Genomic DNA, 17167 nt, shown 5'->3' on the forward strand with positions numbered 1-17167 from the left:
ACCATTATAGACGCAGACTGTCAAACATGTCTTAGGTTCTACTGTAAGCTTTGCTAAATACTCAGTTTAGTGGCATTTCAACCCGTTTCTTTGTTGCCTTCTCTACCGTTCTACCATTCCCCAAATACGGGCTGACTGATCTCACTCCCTTAGTCACAATCGTCACTGCCTTATCCACAGTTTGATCAACAAAATGGTAGATACCAAGAGTTTAAAGTTGTGAGTTTATTGCATATGTAACAAAAATGAACATGACCTCCTGGGTCCAGCCTACTATACAATCACTGTTTATTCCAGCTGGTTCCATAACCACATTAAATAGAAGTAGTATTTCTTTAAATACTTTGATTTAGACATAAAATGAAACTTTAGTGTACAACTTTCACAAAATAAATCTGCAATAAAAACAGTGGGAAGAATAACAAGGATAGCAGCAATACTTAAACAAGACATTACAAAATAATAAATTAAAAATACATTATAAAGTGGTCAAGGAACAAAAATTAACAAATTAAAAACAGAATCACATATGCTGTGTTTCTGGGAGCCTGCTGTGCTACACAGCACTGACCCTGGGCACTGGGTACAGAGTGTGCGGTGGCGGGGTCTTTACTTGTACGAAATCTGCTAGATTTCAAAACCACCTTCCTTGACTTGAACTAAACATGTACAGCTGAGTAAGCTTTGATTTCACCATCTCAACCAACAAGCAGCCTTTTAAAGCAGGGCTCTGTCAAACATAATGCCCAAGTTAACTCTAACATTCATAACGCAGTCTCACTTCTTCCCGATTTAAAACACAAGCAGAGTGGTGGTCTCCTACATCCCTGAGCGTATAGGATCGGCTGATAAGCAATATCAGGGCAAGTACTGAACATCTGTACCACTGGAGCAGTTTCTAAATTTGCTTTTGGAATAGGTACAAGAAAGAATTCAGAAGATGTAACTTGCACTTTCCTCAGGTCTGCTCCAAAATGTATTTGTGTACAAGGCAGATGGGTGATGGTGAAATGTGAACGGTAAACTTTTCTGTGTTATTCTTTGGGCAAGTCTGTAAACAACCAACCAGTTCAAATACTGGAAGTTGTTGTAGAGAACATGTTCCGTCTTCTTCATGCTGGCAGACCACAAGGGAAAGAACATGCTTTAAAATTCTGGGTGTCAGAGGTGACAAGAACAGACTCAGTAAAAACCTCAGTCAATCAACGACTAAGTGTACATCCCCTCTCAACTTTCTGCTTGTCTCTCACAATGTCCTGGCCATGAACCCAGATGTGAAACCAGAATAGTGAGTCTTAGGCAGACCCAAGCATTGTTTTAAATCCACACTTGCCTATCTTATTTTCTCCATCCAGACAGTTTTAAGGCCTGCCTCACACATTAACATACAGAAGGATATAAAGTAATTTAGAGGACAGTTCCCTCTCCCCACTGCTGCCAGCATGGAAGAGGGACATTCGCAAGGCTTTTCAGTATACAAAAACAGACTTGACAAAACAGAAATCCTTGCCTATTTTGTGCAACCAACGAAGTGTTGATCTAAGAGAGATGTACTATCACATGCTAACTTGCTTGCTGACTTGCAGTTCTCTGGACTGAGAGCCCTCCATCCTCACCTTGTTTGGTTTTAGAGAGCCAGCTGTGCTTTGTGTGAAGGTGGTGGATTTTATTTATTTATTGTTAGCCCTTTCGGTGAAAAAACCACAACATGAGACTGCATACAATATTTTTGGGCAACAATCTATTTTGGATTTTTCCTATCTGCCTATGGTATATTGCACATACAAATGCACTGAAAGGTTAAATACATTCCATTGGCAGTGACTGATTTCATAGCCATTTTCAACAAGCCAGGGCTAGTGGAATTATGTTACCCAATGCAAGACTGCACAGACGTGCGGCTGCAGAAAGTTGCATTTTTCCCTCTACTGCAAATGTCACACAATTTCTCCTTCTATGCCCAATAACCCATAATGCAGAAACTAGTCCTTAAGTGCCACTAGATTCTAAAGACCCTACGTACAACTGTCTGAACATGTTTCTTACAAAATCCTGCCATGTGAGCTTCTATAGCCAAACTGTGCAAATCTCACAAAATTATACAATTTCATACTTGGAATGCAATTCTGACAGTCCCAACATCAAATCACAAGAATTATGGTCAATGGAAAATAAAACAAAGGGGGAAGATTCCAGGATTTTGACAAGTATATAACTTTTTGTCCTATCACAGTTTAAAGCTATTATCAAATTCAATTAAAAAAGACAAAATAGAAATATTCCAGTAGACATTTTCTAAGAACAATCTCTGACCCACAGCTGAATTCCAATGCACTATTCCATAAACATAACATCTGTTAAATGTTTCAGTAATGAATCTCTCTAAAAATCAGGCTTGCCAAAGAAAATCCTATACAAAGCAAGTCTGCTTTACTTATGTTTAGACATGTTTGATGGCTAACTTGCTCTTTATGAAGTCATGTTATTTTGTTAAAATACTGTCTTATCTTGGTGTGCAAATTGGAAGAAATGTTATTTGACCCAGGTACTTGATTTGCTTTTGTTTCCCCTTGCACTGGGAATCCATTTTAGCAAATGAGTTAGAGTACCAACCTTTAACATTAGTTTCAGACAGTTGAAAAAAATGCCATATGTGGCACTCTGGAGTAATTTCCATTTCTATAGAACTTAAAAGATAAAACCTTCCAATAGCTTTACGTAAAGTTTAGACTTTATTCACTATATAGTTATCCTTTTACCTTCCCCTCAAATACACCTTTCACAAGGCCTATGACTTAAGAACAGAACTTTGTTCCATTAGCTTAGCTTTTAGCAATTTCCTCATAAAATCTTTTAGAATTTCAACTCACAAGTGTCTCTCAGATAAAACAGTGGCACAGAAATCACAGCTTTTTGGATTTATCTGATTTGAAAATTTTGTCTGTTTGCTTTCTCTTTACCAAGCTTCTTTGCAAAGTACTTAAATTTGGACAGACTATGGTAAGTGAATCTGCAGGAAAAATATTTTTCCCATGTGCAAAACAATTAAATTTCAACCAGGACATCCAAAAAGAAATAATATACACCAATTAAGCTGCCCTGGATTCCTTCATTTTTCTAGACGTGAGCCACTACTTTCACTGAGAGCTTCCTGCTAAGGCAGAACTTCCGTTACACGTGCATATGGAGTTTTATTTTCTGCTAGAAATTTGTTTAACAGGTGTTTAAAACGTGCAATTCTGAATTCCAGTGCCAGTCAGATAGTCAATAGCTGCTGGACTCTACAAGAGGCTCAAACTTGCTTTAAGACAAAATAGCCAGGTACTCCTACCAGTTGCAAGTCCTCAGCAAACCAAGCTCAGATACTCAACTACAGATTGATACTCCTATAAAAAGACCACAGGTCATTGACCCTATCACAATATGTGTTACAAGTCTAGCAGAATATCTGGTGTAATCAAAGCCAAATGCTGAACTTGGCTGCATTTCATTTTATGGGGATGGAAGAAGAGGGTGGGGATTATTGTAACAAAGGGGAGAAAATGGCTGGGAACCACCACCAAAAGCCCCCTCCCCCCACCAACAAAGGAGGGGAAACAACCCCATCTCTCTAAGTTGTCTAGTGTTCCAATGCTTCAGACAGCTTAGCAGGAAGTTCACAGCAAGCTTCTTCTAGCTTTTGATCTGGTGGTCCATGAGCTAGTGTCTGTTTCCTTTGGTTGCCTCTTCACTCCACAGCAAATCCACATGTCTCTTCCACAGCTGTCAGTAGCTTCTCATAAAGCTTCTCATATGACTCATAAGGCGGAATGTCAATCCGGTTAAAGCTAAACAAGATGAAAATAACAGTATGAACATCGCTGTCTATGACCAAAAACATTTCACTTGCAAAAACCTAGCTCACCCATGTTTAAAGACGTACTCTATAAAATGAACCGTGGCAGAAGTGAAAATTATTAGCTGTTTCAGTGATCAAATTAAACAAGATTAGGGCTAATTTAGCACCTTTTCCTATAGTTCATGAACCTGCACAGGGGAGCTGTGAACTGGGGGAAAGGAATTCTGTTAGCATTTGAGCTTGTTTAACTTCACTATTCCATGCTACCCTTTACCTCTTTTTTTTTTTTTTTTAAATATTGCCTCTAATATGGCTACACTTTTTAAAATAAAAATTTAACATTCACACGTAAAATGTTTGATTTTTTTTGCTTAATAATAATAATAATGTATAATTCTAATGGTGGAATAAAGTAAAAAGGTTTCAATAAAAATACACACATTCCCATGCAATATTTGAACTGAAAACACTTGCAACATGTAAAAAAGACACCAGGCTACAGTGCGTCTGGTTAGCGTCCAAAGCATTTTGAAGCATTGTTTTAGTCACGGTAACACTAACTTTTTTCTTGCCTATTAATACTTAATAAGGGAAGAAGTTACTGAATCCAAAGCATTTCCTGTATCGGACAATGCTACTGCTTTCTGAGGGGCTGATGGTCCAATGGAATGTCAGATAGTAGTGTGCCTAATATACAGGGAAGCACTGGGTGTATACTTTGCCCCAAGTATGAGGCATATTAGGGAAGCAGTTAAGTGGTTAATTTACTGAAAGTGTTGCTTCAAAATAAGAGTTTTCCCACATTTTGGTTCCAAATGCCAAAATATTTAGGGTACCTATTAAAATGGCTTCCTGTACATGAGCGTGTGAGTAAGTCTATGCAAAAGCTAATCTCAGATTCTCTTGAAGTTCAGTTCTGTATATAACGTAGTAGTGCCTTTTTCTAATTTTATAGCTAAATGTACATGCAAGAACACCATTACTGTACTGCTGCACAAGGAATACATGGAATTATTGAATCATTGTCTTTGAAGATTATTTCTTGTAACATGTATCCTTTTATCTGTGAAGACTTGACTGGACAAATGGAGATAAATAAATATCCTGTGCACCAACGCAAGAGGCAGCAGATTTTAATAACATCTTCATCTTACCAAGTGTGGGCTTTTGGAAGGTTGTCTGTATTTGCATCTATCAAATGGATGGTAAACAGCCTGGGTCCTGCAGCGCCTGTAGAACCTTACAGACAGACATTCTAGTTAATGCACTTCAGCAACAGTTATAATACATAATGAATTTGCCAAATACGGCGGGAGGCGGGGTGGGGAGGAGCAGGATTAATTTCAGTTTCAAGCAGGAATGTACCAGAGGTTAACTGTGCATACCAGTCAGTGCAGACTTGGCCCAGGGGTTTTGGAGAGGTAGCTGGAGTTGTTAAGAACAAAGATATCACCCAACATGGCTCTCAGAAAACATGGGTTTTTACTTAAAGAGCTTCCCCGTTCTCAAAATGGGAGAGGTGGTAGGGCAAGCAGCACTTGGGAGATGCTCATACACACTATGGCTGCAAGGCTCCATTTATTCTCAGCCAACATGTATCTGTAATGGGCCCATTCCTAATTTGCTTAATACACTGAAATTCTGTTGCCAGAAAGAGGCAATTTCTGGAAATACATTCAAAGTCTAATAAAAATACTTATAGCAAATGTATTGAGTCAGGGTATAAAATCTTCATTTAAGAAACAGTCCAAGTAGTTCATGTGCATTCAGGAACCCAATTAGATTTGTAAATTTCATGCACTAAAATATACAGTGGTTGTATAGACAATGATTTTAACTACACCCGTCTAGACAATAGTCTTCTCAGGAGACTGGCACATACTAGTGGTGACACCAACTAAACTGCTACCTGATAACAAGAATACAGACTTGTCAATGCATATCACTACTGGCAACTGCTAACTGTCCCTTACTGGCAGAGGTGTTGACAAATGAGAACTTCAATTCAAGGGCAGGGTTTCAGTAATTAGATTACTAAATTCTAGTGCCACATATTGACATGCTACTATTATAGTGCAGTGAATATGGAACAACTTTTACTGCCTTCTCTGACGACGCATTAACTCAGACTCCACATCAGTCACCTTGCAAAGCCTTGAAACCTTGAAGAGGGACACGTGTGGACCCAGTCACAAACTGTAACAGCCTCGCCCTTCTTTCCTCATCAAACGTTTCCACGGCTTGCCAGAACCACTTTACGATATTGCTATCTGCCATGCAGTGCTTTAGACGCGTGTTTGACTTCCAGTCATTCAGGTCTATCTTATCCAGGCCTCCTATTATTAGCTGTTAAATAATTTTTAAAACACTTTAAAGCAACAAGCACTGAAATGACATCTTACATTAATATCTATTACCCCAACATGCTTTACAAACTGTAATATACTGCACATACACAAATCATTTTACCCACAATGAAAAACTTCTCATGCACAGTATATAGTAATGCTACTAAATAGCTCAGGACAGGAGGTGAATACTCTCTCCAATTGAAACGGCAAGTGGATTTTAGGTAGGTGAATGCAATTACCTAAACTGGGTTTTGGAGAAGAAACCAAAGCCAACCCTCTACTTTAATTATCACTAGTTTTTTTTTTTTTTTTTTTTTTAAAACATGTAACCTGAAAAGCATAATGTGATTCCTTACACTACACCAGAGCTTCAGACTTAGACAAAAGTGTGTCACCTACTGAATCAGACACCACTTTTCACAGCACTGCATTTTATCTGGAGGTCTTCCATCCCACTAATGACTACAGTCAAACCCTGCTTAATTTGTGAGCTCTTACTAGATCACTGCCAACTGTGCCATGGCATATATAACTCTATACAATATTCTGTTTATCATCTCTAATATAGACTACAAAACAAATTCCTCAGATCTCTTCCATAAGTGAAAATGGAATGCTGAGTAGTGGGAAGAAGTCATGATAGGCCAAGGTCCCAACCAACTGGAATGGTGATAAGGAAGTGGGGACAAGATCCAATTGCTTAAAATGAATTATATAGTCCAGGGATCTGCAACCTTTGGCACGCGGTCCATCATGGAAAGCCCCTGGCAGGCCGGGACGGTTTGTTTACCTGCAGCGTCGGCAGGTTTGGCCGATCGCAGCTCCCACTGGCCACGGTTCGCCGCTTCAGGTCAATGGGGGCTGCGGGAAGCAGCAGCCAGCACATCCCTTGGCCCACGCCGCTTCCTGCAGCCCCCATTGGCCTGGAACGGGGGACCGTGGCCAGTGGGAGCTGCGATCGGCCGAACCTGCGGACGCTGCAGTTAAACAAACGGCCCGGCCCGCCAGCAGATTTCCCTGTCGGGCCACATGCCAAAGGTTGCCGATCCCGGATATAGTATATTCCAAAGGTGTTCAATTGTTTCAGGCGGTGGACCACATTTTAAAAGAGTATTGTCTCATGGATCTGTCTTGTGCCAGGATATGCAGACCCCCTTCCCTCTCATTCACACTCATTTAACATTGTGGCAATGGCAACATTTGTTTACATGGAAAATATCACAGTTTTTAATGCATTTTTTATTTGCCTTTCAGGGCAATTTAGAAGGCTGAAACAAGAAATAGCCTTATGTGACTAGCTGGCCTGCCACAAATTGCTAGCAAGTGCTTCCAGGATCACCCATGGTCCACAAGCTACAAGTTGAGAACATCTGCTTTACTATTAAGGGAGCAAACCATTTGCACCGAAGGAACAGAAAACAGAAATAAATAAATGTGATACAAAGAAAAAAAATACCATTTTAAGTGGCTGCATTTTGAAATTCAGGTTTAAAGTAACAGGCCCAGGTCTTCTCTGTATATTCTATACTTAAATTTTCTGCTTTCATTTTAAAGTGCTCTAATCTTTGCTCTATGTAGTGTCAATAAATGACCTGGATTGTAAATTATTACAGAAGACAAGCTCTTCTGAGGAGAGTAACAAGCTAGGATCTGTCATTGTTTGTGCAATCTGCAATATAGAATCAATCTTATTGCTGAAAAAAAACAAAACTGTCCACGTCCAGCATCAGCCCTTGTTTAGGCAACATGTATTTTTACCATTTCCCATTTTGGATAGCCTTAGCCGTAATGCTAGTATCTCACACATACAAAAAAGCCAGAACAAACTAACAACTGTGATTAAAATGACACAGCTTTCTGGTACTGTTCATTATAATTGAAAAGGGCAAAACTATTTTTACATTAATACTCTAAACATTTGCTCATAGGTCATCCTGATCACAAAATAAAGTCATTCCGAATGAATAAACACGTGTACCTCAAGCTCCTTCTGGTCAAAAGGCTTTAGTAAGTGTTGAGGAATAAGTTCATTAAAGCCTTTTTGTAGAGCCAGAAACTGTGCCTCAATTCCTCTCATAAATCGCCAGTTTACATACAACCTGGGGGGGAAAAAGCCCAAAACAGAAAGTTAGGAGCAATATGCTGGATAGAACTGGGCTTTTTTATATTATCAGAGTGGGAAAGTTTGGTCAAAGACCTATTATGGTCTGGATAGACACATTGTGTTTATGGAAAACACTTTTTTTTGTCCATTTTCCTTCCGTAATTACCAGTTCCATATCAACACAAAGAAAACAAGAACTAACTTTTTTAAAGCTCAGTTTATTGCTCCTAGCTCTTATGGCATGTATACAAATTACATTGGTATGCCAGGAAGGTATATAAAGATGAAGACTTCATACAAAATCAGACCAGAAAAGTCAGCACTAACTAGCTACTGTGAATAGGTCACTGGATCTTGTTTGTATCATTCATTACATCTCCCATCAATTCAGAGCATTTGTATTCCCAGCCTAAGGGGAAAGCAGTAAATTAATGTTTGAAATGCATAAAAAAAAAAAGTATTCTATACTTGGGTGTTGCAGATTTTCTGAAAAAAAAATCTTAAAGTTCTGCCCTCAACCATCAGTCTCCCTTCAAATACCTATCACCACTTTGAGGCATGTTTGCTAAAAGCCAGTTCAGAAGTCTATTCGTCATGTTTTTCAATGTCATCAGTAAGAGGACAGAAGTCAACTGAAAGCAGCAATGAATTAATATGTATGATGATAAACAACTAAGGGAGAAATATGAACCTGCTCTCTACATCTGATATAGGTGTGATCTTGAATTCTCTTTGGATTTTTTCCTAAAAAGAGATGACCTAGCTCAAACACAAGTTATTGGACACCATCCAGGAATTACTGGATGAAATTCTATGTACTATGCAATGCTGCAGATCAGACTAGATGATAGGTTCTCAACCAGGGGGTCATGACCACCCTGCCCTTCCCATATTGCTAAATAGCAGGTGGGTCTGGTATGGTCATATTAGTCCCCTCCTGGCCTTAAAATCCATAAATCTATATACCTTATAAATCCCGCAGCAAAAATGTCCCCAAATCAAAGACACTTAGACCTATTTATCCTTCAGAATAGACTGATTTAGTGCCAGCAGAAACTGCTGCCATGCAGAGAACCACAACTCAGGACGAACTTGGTCCTTCACTCCAATGGCTTTGCAGGGGCTTAAGTGCCAAGGAATAATTTGCTCTGACTGATTGAAGGAACGCGGTTTACTTGCTCAGAGAAAGGTCTTCATTCCTCCCTAGACTAAGGAAGAGTCATTATAATGGACAAAAGTGGTTGTGATGGGCTGGAAATGGGAACTTTCAGGAAAGCAAAGAATTTCCCAATGTGCTTTTTCTCTGAGAATCTCTTTTCCTCCAAGTCCTAAACAAAACATACACTTGTTCACTAAAAACAATTTTCAGATCTCCCTCCTAATGTGCACTCTTCATTACTTCACTTTTCAGATCCTAAGAACTGTATAAAGAACTCATCTTCTCCAACCCCTTCCCGTTATGTTTTGGGCAGCTGGTTCTTCCTGTGGTACCTGACATATTCTTTCTTGTTCTCTTCTGTAACAGGAACATTTCTGCCATTTGGTTTGAGCTCATGCTGCAGAATGCGCCCAAAAGCATTGTGTTCCACACAGAAAGTATGGTCCAACACTGGGGTGATGTCATTCTCTCTGTCAATTAAAAGGAAAATGGGGAAAAAAATGTTATTTTTTTTTCCAATCTGTTGATGCACACAGACCAGTTATTTATTGAACACTTAAGTTAATCTATGGAGTGAAGGGTCCATCTGCCATCTTTCACAAGCCCTACATTTACTGTTTCCTAAGTTGCCTCTCTCGTGTATAGCCTTGTGGGTTTCAGAAGTCCAACCTATGTGTTAGTTTCCCTTTTCTCTATACACCCTGCTAGTAAACAGACCGTTAATTTGTTAAATTTAAAATAAAATTAACTGATTTTTTGCCATATTTCAACACAAAGTATTAGGAAGATCATGTAACTTTCTGCACTGCTGGTGAATTGGCCATGAATTAGAACACAAAAGGAAAAGCTGCATTGATAAAAATTATTTGCCTTATGACCAATGAAACTTTGAAATTCCTTCAAATATATCTGACTAAATCTAAGAGGATGTGAATATAAAAGATAATTTCTTATATATGTCTAAAGCAGTAGAACCAAGGGCACGCTCCTCCACTGGTTGTTTCCCAAGCAATCACACACAGAATTCATTAGATTTCCACAACTAAACATTAGGTGACTAAGGACAAGGTTATGGATTTCATTGAAGGATCCAGCAAGAGCTGAGTGGTGTTTGTATAAGAGCTTTCCTTCACAAGTACCTTCAATTCTTGGATGGGGAAGTAGAGGCTAGGAAATAGAGTGTTTTTGCAAAACCTGCTCCACTCTGAAGGCTCTCTTTTAATGTGATATCTTACTACCCCTGAGGTCTGGTGCTCAGTCTTCTATAGTTAAATACTTGGTAAATGAATAGTACTTACAAAATCCAAACTAAACTCTTGTGCAGTTCTGGGTCAACAGATTCCAGATCAGATAGCTGAATGGGTTTCCCCAGCAGCTGTTTGTAGAAGGGAACTGTGAAACCCCCATTGATGTAGTGTCCATGGAACACAGCTAAACCCATTATCCGACCAACAAAATGGAAATATGACAAGTGATCCTGCAGGGGACACAGAAGAAAAAGAATAAATCATTGGAAAAGCAGTCCAATGCTGACACCTTGTGGCTATATTTATGCCAGTAGCAATGACTTGGTATCCAAGGATTTGCAACCTGCTGGGCACCAAGGTATGTCTATACTGCTATGTAAGCCTGGGCTGACTCAGGTTTGAACCCATAGCCCCCTTCTGTCTACACACAACTCTCTCAGACTCTGGCTCAGACCTATAGTCCTAGGTTCCTGCAGTACTGGAGGGTTCAAACCCTTCTGCTTTGCAGTGTAGATGCAGCCTCCCGACTGAAGTCCTAGAAGTCCACCAAAAATATCCCACAATCCCATGGGTCAACTTCCTTCGTCCTCTCTATCCCAAGAACCGCCAGCTGGCTGCAGGGAAATGGGAGCATCTGCCCCCCTCCCACTTGAAGCACAGAAGCTTGGTGGGTCAGTGAGCTGCAAACACACCATCAGAGAGCCTTCTGTGTTTGCAACGGAGACTGAACAGAAGAAGTGAGTGAGGCCAGCGAAACGAGACCGCTGCTGAAACTGGGCCCAGAGGAGGCTTTGCCTCAGGAGCAGCACAACCTGGGGCCACACTTCGAGGAGCTTTTTGATGCCCCACCCTCACTCCTAGGAACAGCCCATTCTCTCAAAGCCAGCAATTACTTCAGGAATATCTATTATGCTCAACACGCTGCAGTCAACCACACACACCTGATTGCCTCAGAAATCTCTGCCACCGCTTTACTCACAGTTGATTTTTCCAACACCAAACTGGTTGGCAAAGAACCTGTAGCAGTCTGGGGTAGCCAGCCTCCAGAATGTTACAGCAACCTGCTTCTGGACCAGCGGGGCTGTCCTCGTGTGTGGCTTGATGCTGGGGGAGTAGGGCAAGCTGCTCACAAAGCTCCAGAAATGTAGCTTTTCATGTGAAAATTCTGAACCCAGTGCTGGTCATCCCCTGTCTGCATGATGATGTGGTCCCACCAATCTACGCTTGTGGCTCTGCTCCAGAAGAGCTGATCTACATAGGGGACATCAGCAGCTGTACTGAATGTCATGTGCGGCATCAGCCTCTTTAAATCTACCATGTTTGTGTTCTCCTTGTTTTCTTCCTCCGCCTCCATCATAAGCTCTATCAGGTGCCTTTGGTGAACCAGAAAACACCACTGAAATGTCCACCAGCATCTCACAGAATCTCTGCCTGTTTCCTGACACAGGAGTGAAAGCACAAGCAATAGAAGTGCTGCCTCCATGTTGCTGGTTCTGACAGCTGAGAGCGCACAGACCAAAATGACTAATTGGCAGGATGCATTAGCTGGCTGTTCAAACTTCCTGTAACATGCAGGATGGACAGTCAAGTTTCCCCACAGTGCACCATGGTCAAAGGGCTAAAAGCTGCCACGTTTCAGGAGTCACTGGAAAGTCTGGGATATGGTTGATGGGACTCAGGCCTGTATGCGGCACTGCGGACACCAGAGCTCTGAGTTCAAGCCTGGGATAGAAAATTCTTAATGTACGGTTGACAATCAGTGCAGATGAGCAAGCCCTGGGTTCTCTAACCCGAGTCAGCTGATGTGAGTCCCACTAACCTTGGGCTTACACTGCAGGGTAGACATACCCAAAGAGTCATTATTTCACCTACAGTCATATGACCAAGCACAAAAGAGCCATTTAATGATAAGATGTCACAGAAAATATTCAATGAATTAACTGGGTCAACTTAATTTGGAAAGGTCTCCACACACCAGCTGAAGGGTCCAAAATCAAAAAAGGAAATGCAAGAATATGAACCCAAAGAAACCCATTAGAAATAAAAGCAGAAGGGAAAATCCAAACAAATCAAATGCTTGTCAAGTAGAATATCAGCTTCACCCCTAACTCTTATTGATAATTTCTTCTGTTGGAAGTTGGCAAATTTCATCCAGTTCTAGACCATCCACACGTTGCTTATGCTTGCAGGTCTGCCTCGGTTTTTAAGGAGTAGGCTTTTTCAACCCGAGGCCAAATTTCTTCCAATACATCCTCTTGCACAGTGCCACCTATAACTTGTCAACACTGGGATTTTAGTCACTGACTTAACTGCATGAGGTGTAAATCATGCCTATGCTAGGGGTCTGCATCAGTGCAGCAACAACATCTAAAATCACAAAATACACAAGGGTTTACTCTAGATTCATAGATTATAATGCCACAAAGGACCAGGGTTCTCAGGACAAATTATTCGGTGGCTTCAGAGTGTGGCCACCAACTCTTGCTGGTGGCCACACTCAGACTTTTCCCTAAAATACTTAATTAGCTTTAAGAAAAACAAATAAATATGCAAATATACACGTCCAGATAATTGTAATTTATTTATTGCTAGCTAGTAAGTCTGTTGTGAAAAGGGATATTAACAAACATACAAGTATCACTTTTCACAGCAGACTTACTCAGCCCCAGAAAGCCTGGGGACAAATTAAGCCATGGATGGGGGGGTTGGGGGAAGGCAGCTGGGGCCAGGGGAGATGGGGATGGGTGGGCGACTGGGGAAGGCAGCGGGGGGCTAGAACCTAAAGGCTGGTGGACGGGGTCTAGGGATGGAGACCAAAGCCCTGCGGCCAGAACCTGGTGCCTACCGCTGTGCAGCCGGAGTCCAGGGCTAGAGACTGAAGCCCCACAGCCAGAGCCTGCCACCCCAAGGCTGAAGCCCAAAGCCTGAACCCCACCACCCCTCGTAAGGTGGGGAACTCATCAGCTGCCTGCTCCTCCAGCGTTGTGCCCTACCTGTCTCCGGAAGGGAGCAGGGTCCAACCCCTGCTTGCAGCCCCAGCAGTCAACACCAAGGCAGTGCATTCAGGAGCAATAGGGAGGGGGAGGGGCCACTGTTTCTTCTCCCCCCAAACCCCTCTAAATCACAGCCCAGGAGGCTGTGGCCGCAAGAAAAGCCCCTGGTGGCCACATGCAGCCACAGTGGCCACATTTGATATGCACTGATCTAGTCTGACCTCCTGCATAACACAGCCAGAGGTCCTCCCTGAATTAATTTCTGTTTGAACTGAGAATATCTTTCAGAAAAACATACAATTTTTAAATCAAGACCGGAAGTGATGGAGAATCCACCACGACCCTTGTTAAGTTGTTCCAAAGATTAATTTCCTGTCCGAGTCGGTCTAGCTTCAACTTCCAGACATTGGATTTTGTTATACCATTGTCTGCTAGACTGAATATCCAATCCTCAAATTTTTGTTCCCCATGTAGGTACTTATAAACTGTGATTAAGTCACCCCTTAATCTTCTCTTTGTTAAACTAAACAGATTGAGCTCGGAGTCTTTCACTATAAGGCATAGCTCCCAATTCTTTAACCAGTATCCTTGGCACTTCTCTGAATTCTATCCTGTTTATTAATATCCTTTTGAATTGTTTATCCCACAACTGGATGTAGTGTTCCAGTAGCGACTGTACCAGATGCCAAATACAGAGGTATATAACCTCCTCACTCTTACTTGAGGTTCCCCCGTTTATGCATGCAAGGATCACATTAGTTCCCAGTGTGACTCTGGACAGAAGGGCTAATGTTCAACTGACTATCCACCATGATCCCCAAGTCTTTCTCACAGTCACTGCTTCCTAAAATAGAGGCCCCCCATCCTGTAAGTATGACCTACATTCTTTGTTCCTAGATGTATAACTTTACATTTAAGCTACATTAAAGAGTATATTGTTTGTGCTCAGTTTGCCAAGCAACCTAGATCACTCTGTATCAGTGACCTGTCCGCTGCGTTATTTACACTCCCCCAATGCGTGTGTCATCTGCAAACGATCAGTGAGGACTTCCAGGTCACTGACAAAAAAATTAAATGGTATAGGCCAAGAACCAATCTCTGTATACCTCACTAGAAACACACCCTCTCAATGATAATCACCAGTTTATAATTACGTATTGAGACCTGTCCATGAGCCACTTTTTAATCCATTTAGTGTCATGTTTAATACTGTACTATTCTAGTTTCTTAATCAAAATGTCATGTGGTACCAAGTCAAATGTCTTAAAGAAGTCCAAGTTTATTACATCAACACTATGACCTTTATCAACCAAATTTGTAATCTCAAAAATCTAAATTAAAAATCTAAATCTCAACCGACCAGGTGTTTAATAGTACCAAAGAATTTCACATGACTGCACACAGCAGTGCTGACATACCATAAACCACACACTACTTCCGGTACATCAGTCTAAAACTCGCTATCGCATTAGTTCACATCCCGTCACAAAGCTTTATTGTTTACCCTCTTAAGATTGGACAATTATTAACAGAAGTAGAAGTGTGATTGAGCTCCCATTGAAGTTTAACATATATTATTATTGCCCTAATGTTAATACTTACAGGATTGATAGAAGAGTCTGGATTGATTTGCAGCATGTAAATATTGTCAGTAGAGTACTGGAAGAGTCCATAATAGGGATTCAACATTTCATGGCACAGTAAATACAACCACTCTCTGCCAAACAAAGCAGGATTTTAGTGAAAGTTTCACTGAAATTTCAAACATTTATTATAACTCTGTCAAACAGTCTTGAATGATTTATTTTCAATATCCTATCAGAAATCTGATCATCTATATTGCCTAGGGTGGAGGACTATAAAGCTTCCTCTAGGAAGCCAGGAAAAGTCTGGCTCATTCACATACAGATTTTGATTTTACTTTAGAAGTATTGTCAAGGAAAATTAGCATTAATTAAAAAAAGGGAAAAACAGACTCTAGTAAGCCATTAGGGTAATGTAATTGTAACTCATAGTCTTCACCTGAACCATGGAACTGAGTGTGATCAAAGGAAAACAAATTGCTGGGTCATTTAATCAATGGATTAGCTGGAGCCCTCCTAACATGAGGCGCTCATAATATTTCCAGATTTGTGTAACTTTTGGTGCAGAGCTAGCTACCTGGAAGGGTATGAGGCACCACTGGGCAACCTTAACTATACATTAAAGTTTTTGAGCAGTTAATGTGGATTTAGGTCATATGTTCAAGTAATTGATTAAATGATGTAGGAGCCTAAGCCCCACTGACTTTCCTTGAGCTTTAGGCTCGTAAGCCACTTGTGTGCTTTTGAACATTTTACCCACTGGTGCCTTAATTCGGCACCCAATCTTGAAAATTACAGATTGATATATGCATACATTTGAGAACACATACAAACATGAGTTTGAGTTTTGAGGAAGTGTTCAGTTTTGGGCCAATGATGTAATTGAAGGGACATCAACTTGAATTAGTCTTTTTTTTTTTTTTTTTTTTTTTTAAGTTTTCAGTAGTTTCAGGTACTATACATCTGCCCCACCAATGGGTTGTAGATTTACAATCACATTTTCCTATTTAAAAATATGTTCTTCTAAGTCCTCTTGCTGTGTGCCAACCATACAAAGCTGACAATTTGGAAGAAAAGTGTGACTATACAAAGTATGCCCAAATGAAAAGAGATTTATTTCAAACCTACTTCAGTTATAAAATTTTTAGGTATTATCACTAACAATAGTAGGAAAAATGTTCAGACTTAAGTGGCAGTTTTATGTTGACAGTATTCCCTCCAAAATGATCTGCAATTCAACCTGTGTTTTCCCACACTTCCAGTAATAAAAGCCAAGAAGGAAGGCAGCAGCAAAACAAACACACAGTAAATATTTTGCATAAAGGATATCGTACTAAAGCAAACTGTATAACCAAGTGACTCATTGTAAGAAAAAGCAAGGTTTTAAAGTAATATTTAAAGGGGAAATGACTCAGAAGTACTGAGGTGCTGGAAGGAAGAGTCACAGACAGCACAGTAACAGTAAAAAAGCAGCTTCCAATTGTTACGCATTAATGTGACATGAAAAAAGAGGGGCAAAACCAAAAGGAATAAAGCAAACAAGAAAAATTACAAGCAGAATTTTGTGGGAAGTCAGTTTTTGGATGGAATATGGAGATAGATAGGATCTTGATGAAAGTAATGGGGGTTATACAGTTCCACTATCTGGAACAAGAGAGTAGTCTAGCTACATAATTCTGGATCCTCTGAAGTTGTATGCAGAGATTTGGGGCAAATCATAAAAAAGATATGGAACAGCATCTGTCTAGACAGGAAGTGATTAAGACCTGAATAAACATTGAGGCAGAGGCATTGTCAGGGTAAAGATGAATTCTCATAGCATGTCAGTGATGGCAACAGGTGTAGGTCACTAAGCATGTTAAAGGCTGTTTTACAGTTAAACTAAAACATTC

The 17167-nt window shown here is 40.5% G+C and overlaps 1 protein-coding gene across 2 annotated transcripts in view; it reads right to left on the reverse strand.

Moving 5' to 3' along the window:
• Positions 1 to 210: 210 nt before the first annotated feature.
• The window catches only part of SMURF1 (SMAD specific E3 ubiquitin protein ligase 1), a 63159-nt gene continuing 46202 nt past the window's right edge, over positions 211 to 17167 (reverse strand). Inside the window, exons 12-18 of one of the 2 annotated variants that reach the window (XM_054041853.1) lie at positions 15295 to 15409; positions 10751 to 10929; positions 9785 to 9922; positions 8168 to 8288; positions 5983 to 6184; positions 4993 to 5068; positions 211 to 3827 (exon numbers count right to left, since the gene is read on the reverse strand). In XM_054041853.1, coding sequence (XP_053897828.1) covers positions 3728 to 3827; positions 4993 to 5068; positions 5983 to 6184; positions 8168 to 8288; positions 9785 to 9922; positions 10751 to 10929; positions 15295 to 15409 — 931 coding nt within the window. In that variant the 3' untranslated portion in view covers positions 211 to 3727. Of the gene's footprint in view, positions 3828 to 4992; positions 5078 to 5982; positions 6185 to 8167; positions 8289 to 9784; positions 9923 to 10750; positions 10930 to 15294; positions 15410 to 17167 lie in introns of both variants that reach the window. The other variant, XM_054041852.1, reaches the window with a different exon arrangement.

The sequence above is a fragment of the Malaclemys terrapin genome, chromosome 10 (assembly GCF_027887155.1).
Source record: "Malaclemys terrapin pileata isolate rMalTer1 chromosome 10, rMalTer1.hap1, whole genome shotgun sequence".
NCBI lineage: Eukaryota > Metazoa > Chordata > Testudines > Emydidae > Malaclemys > Malaclemys terrapin.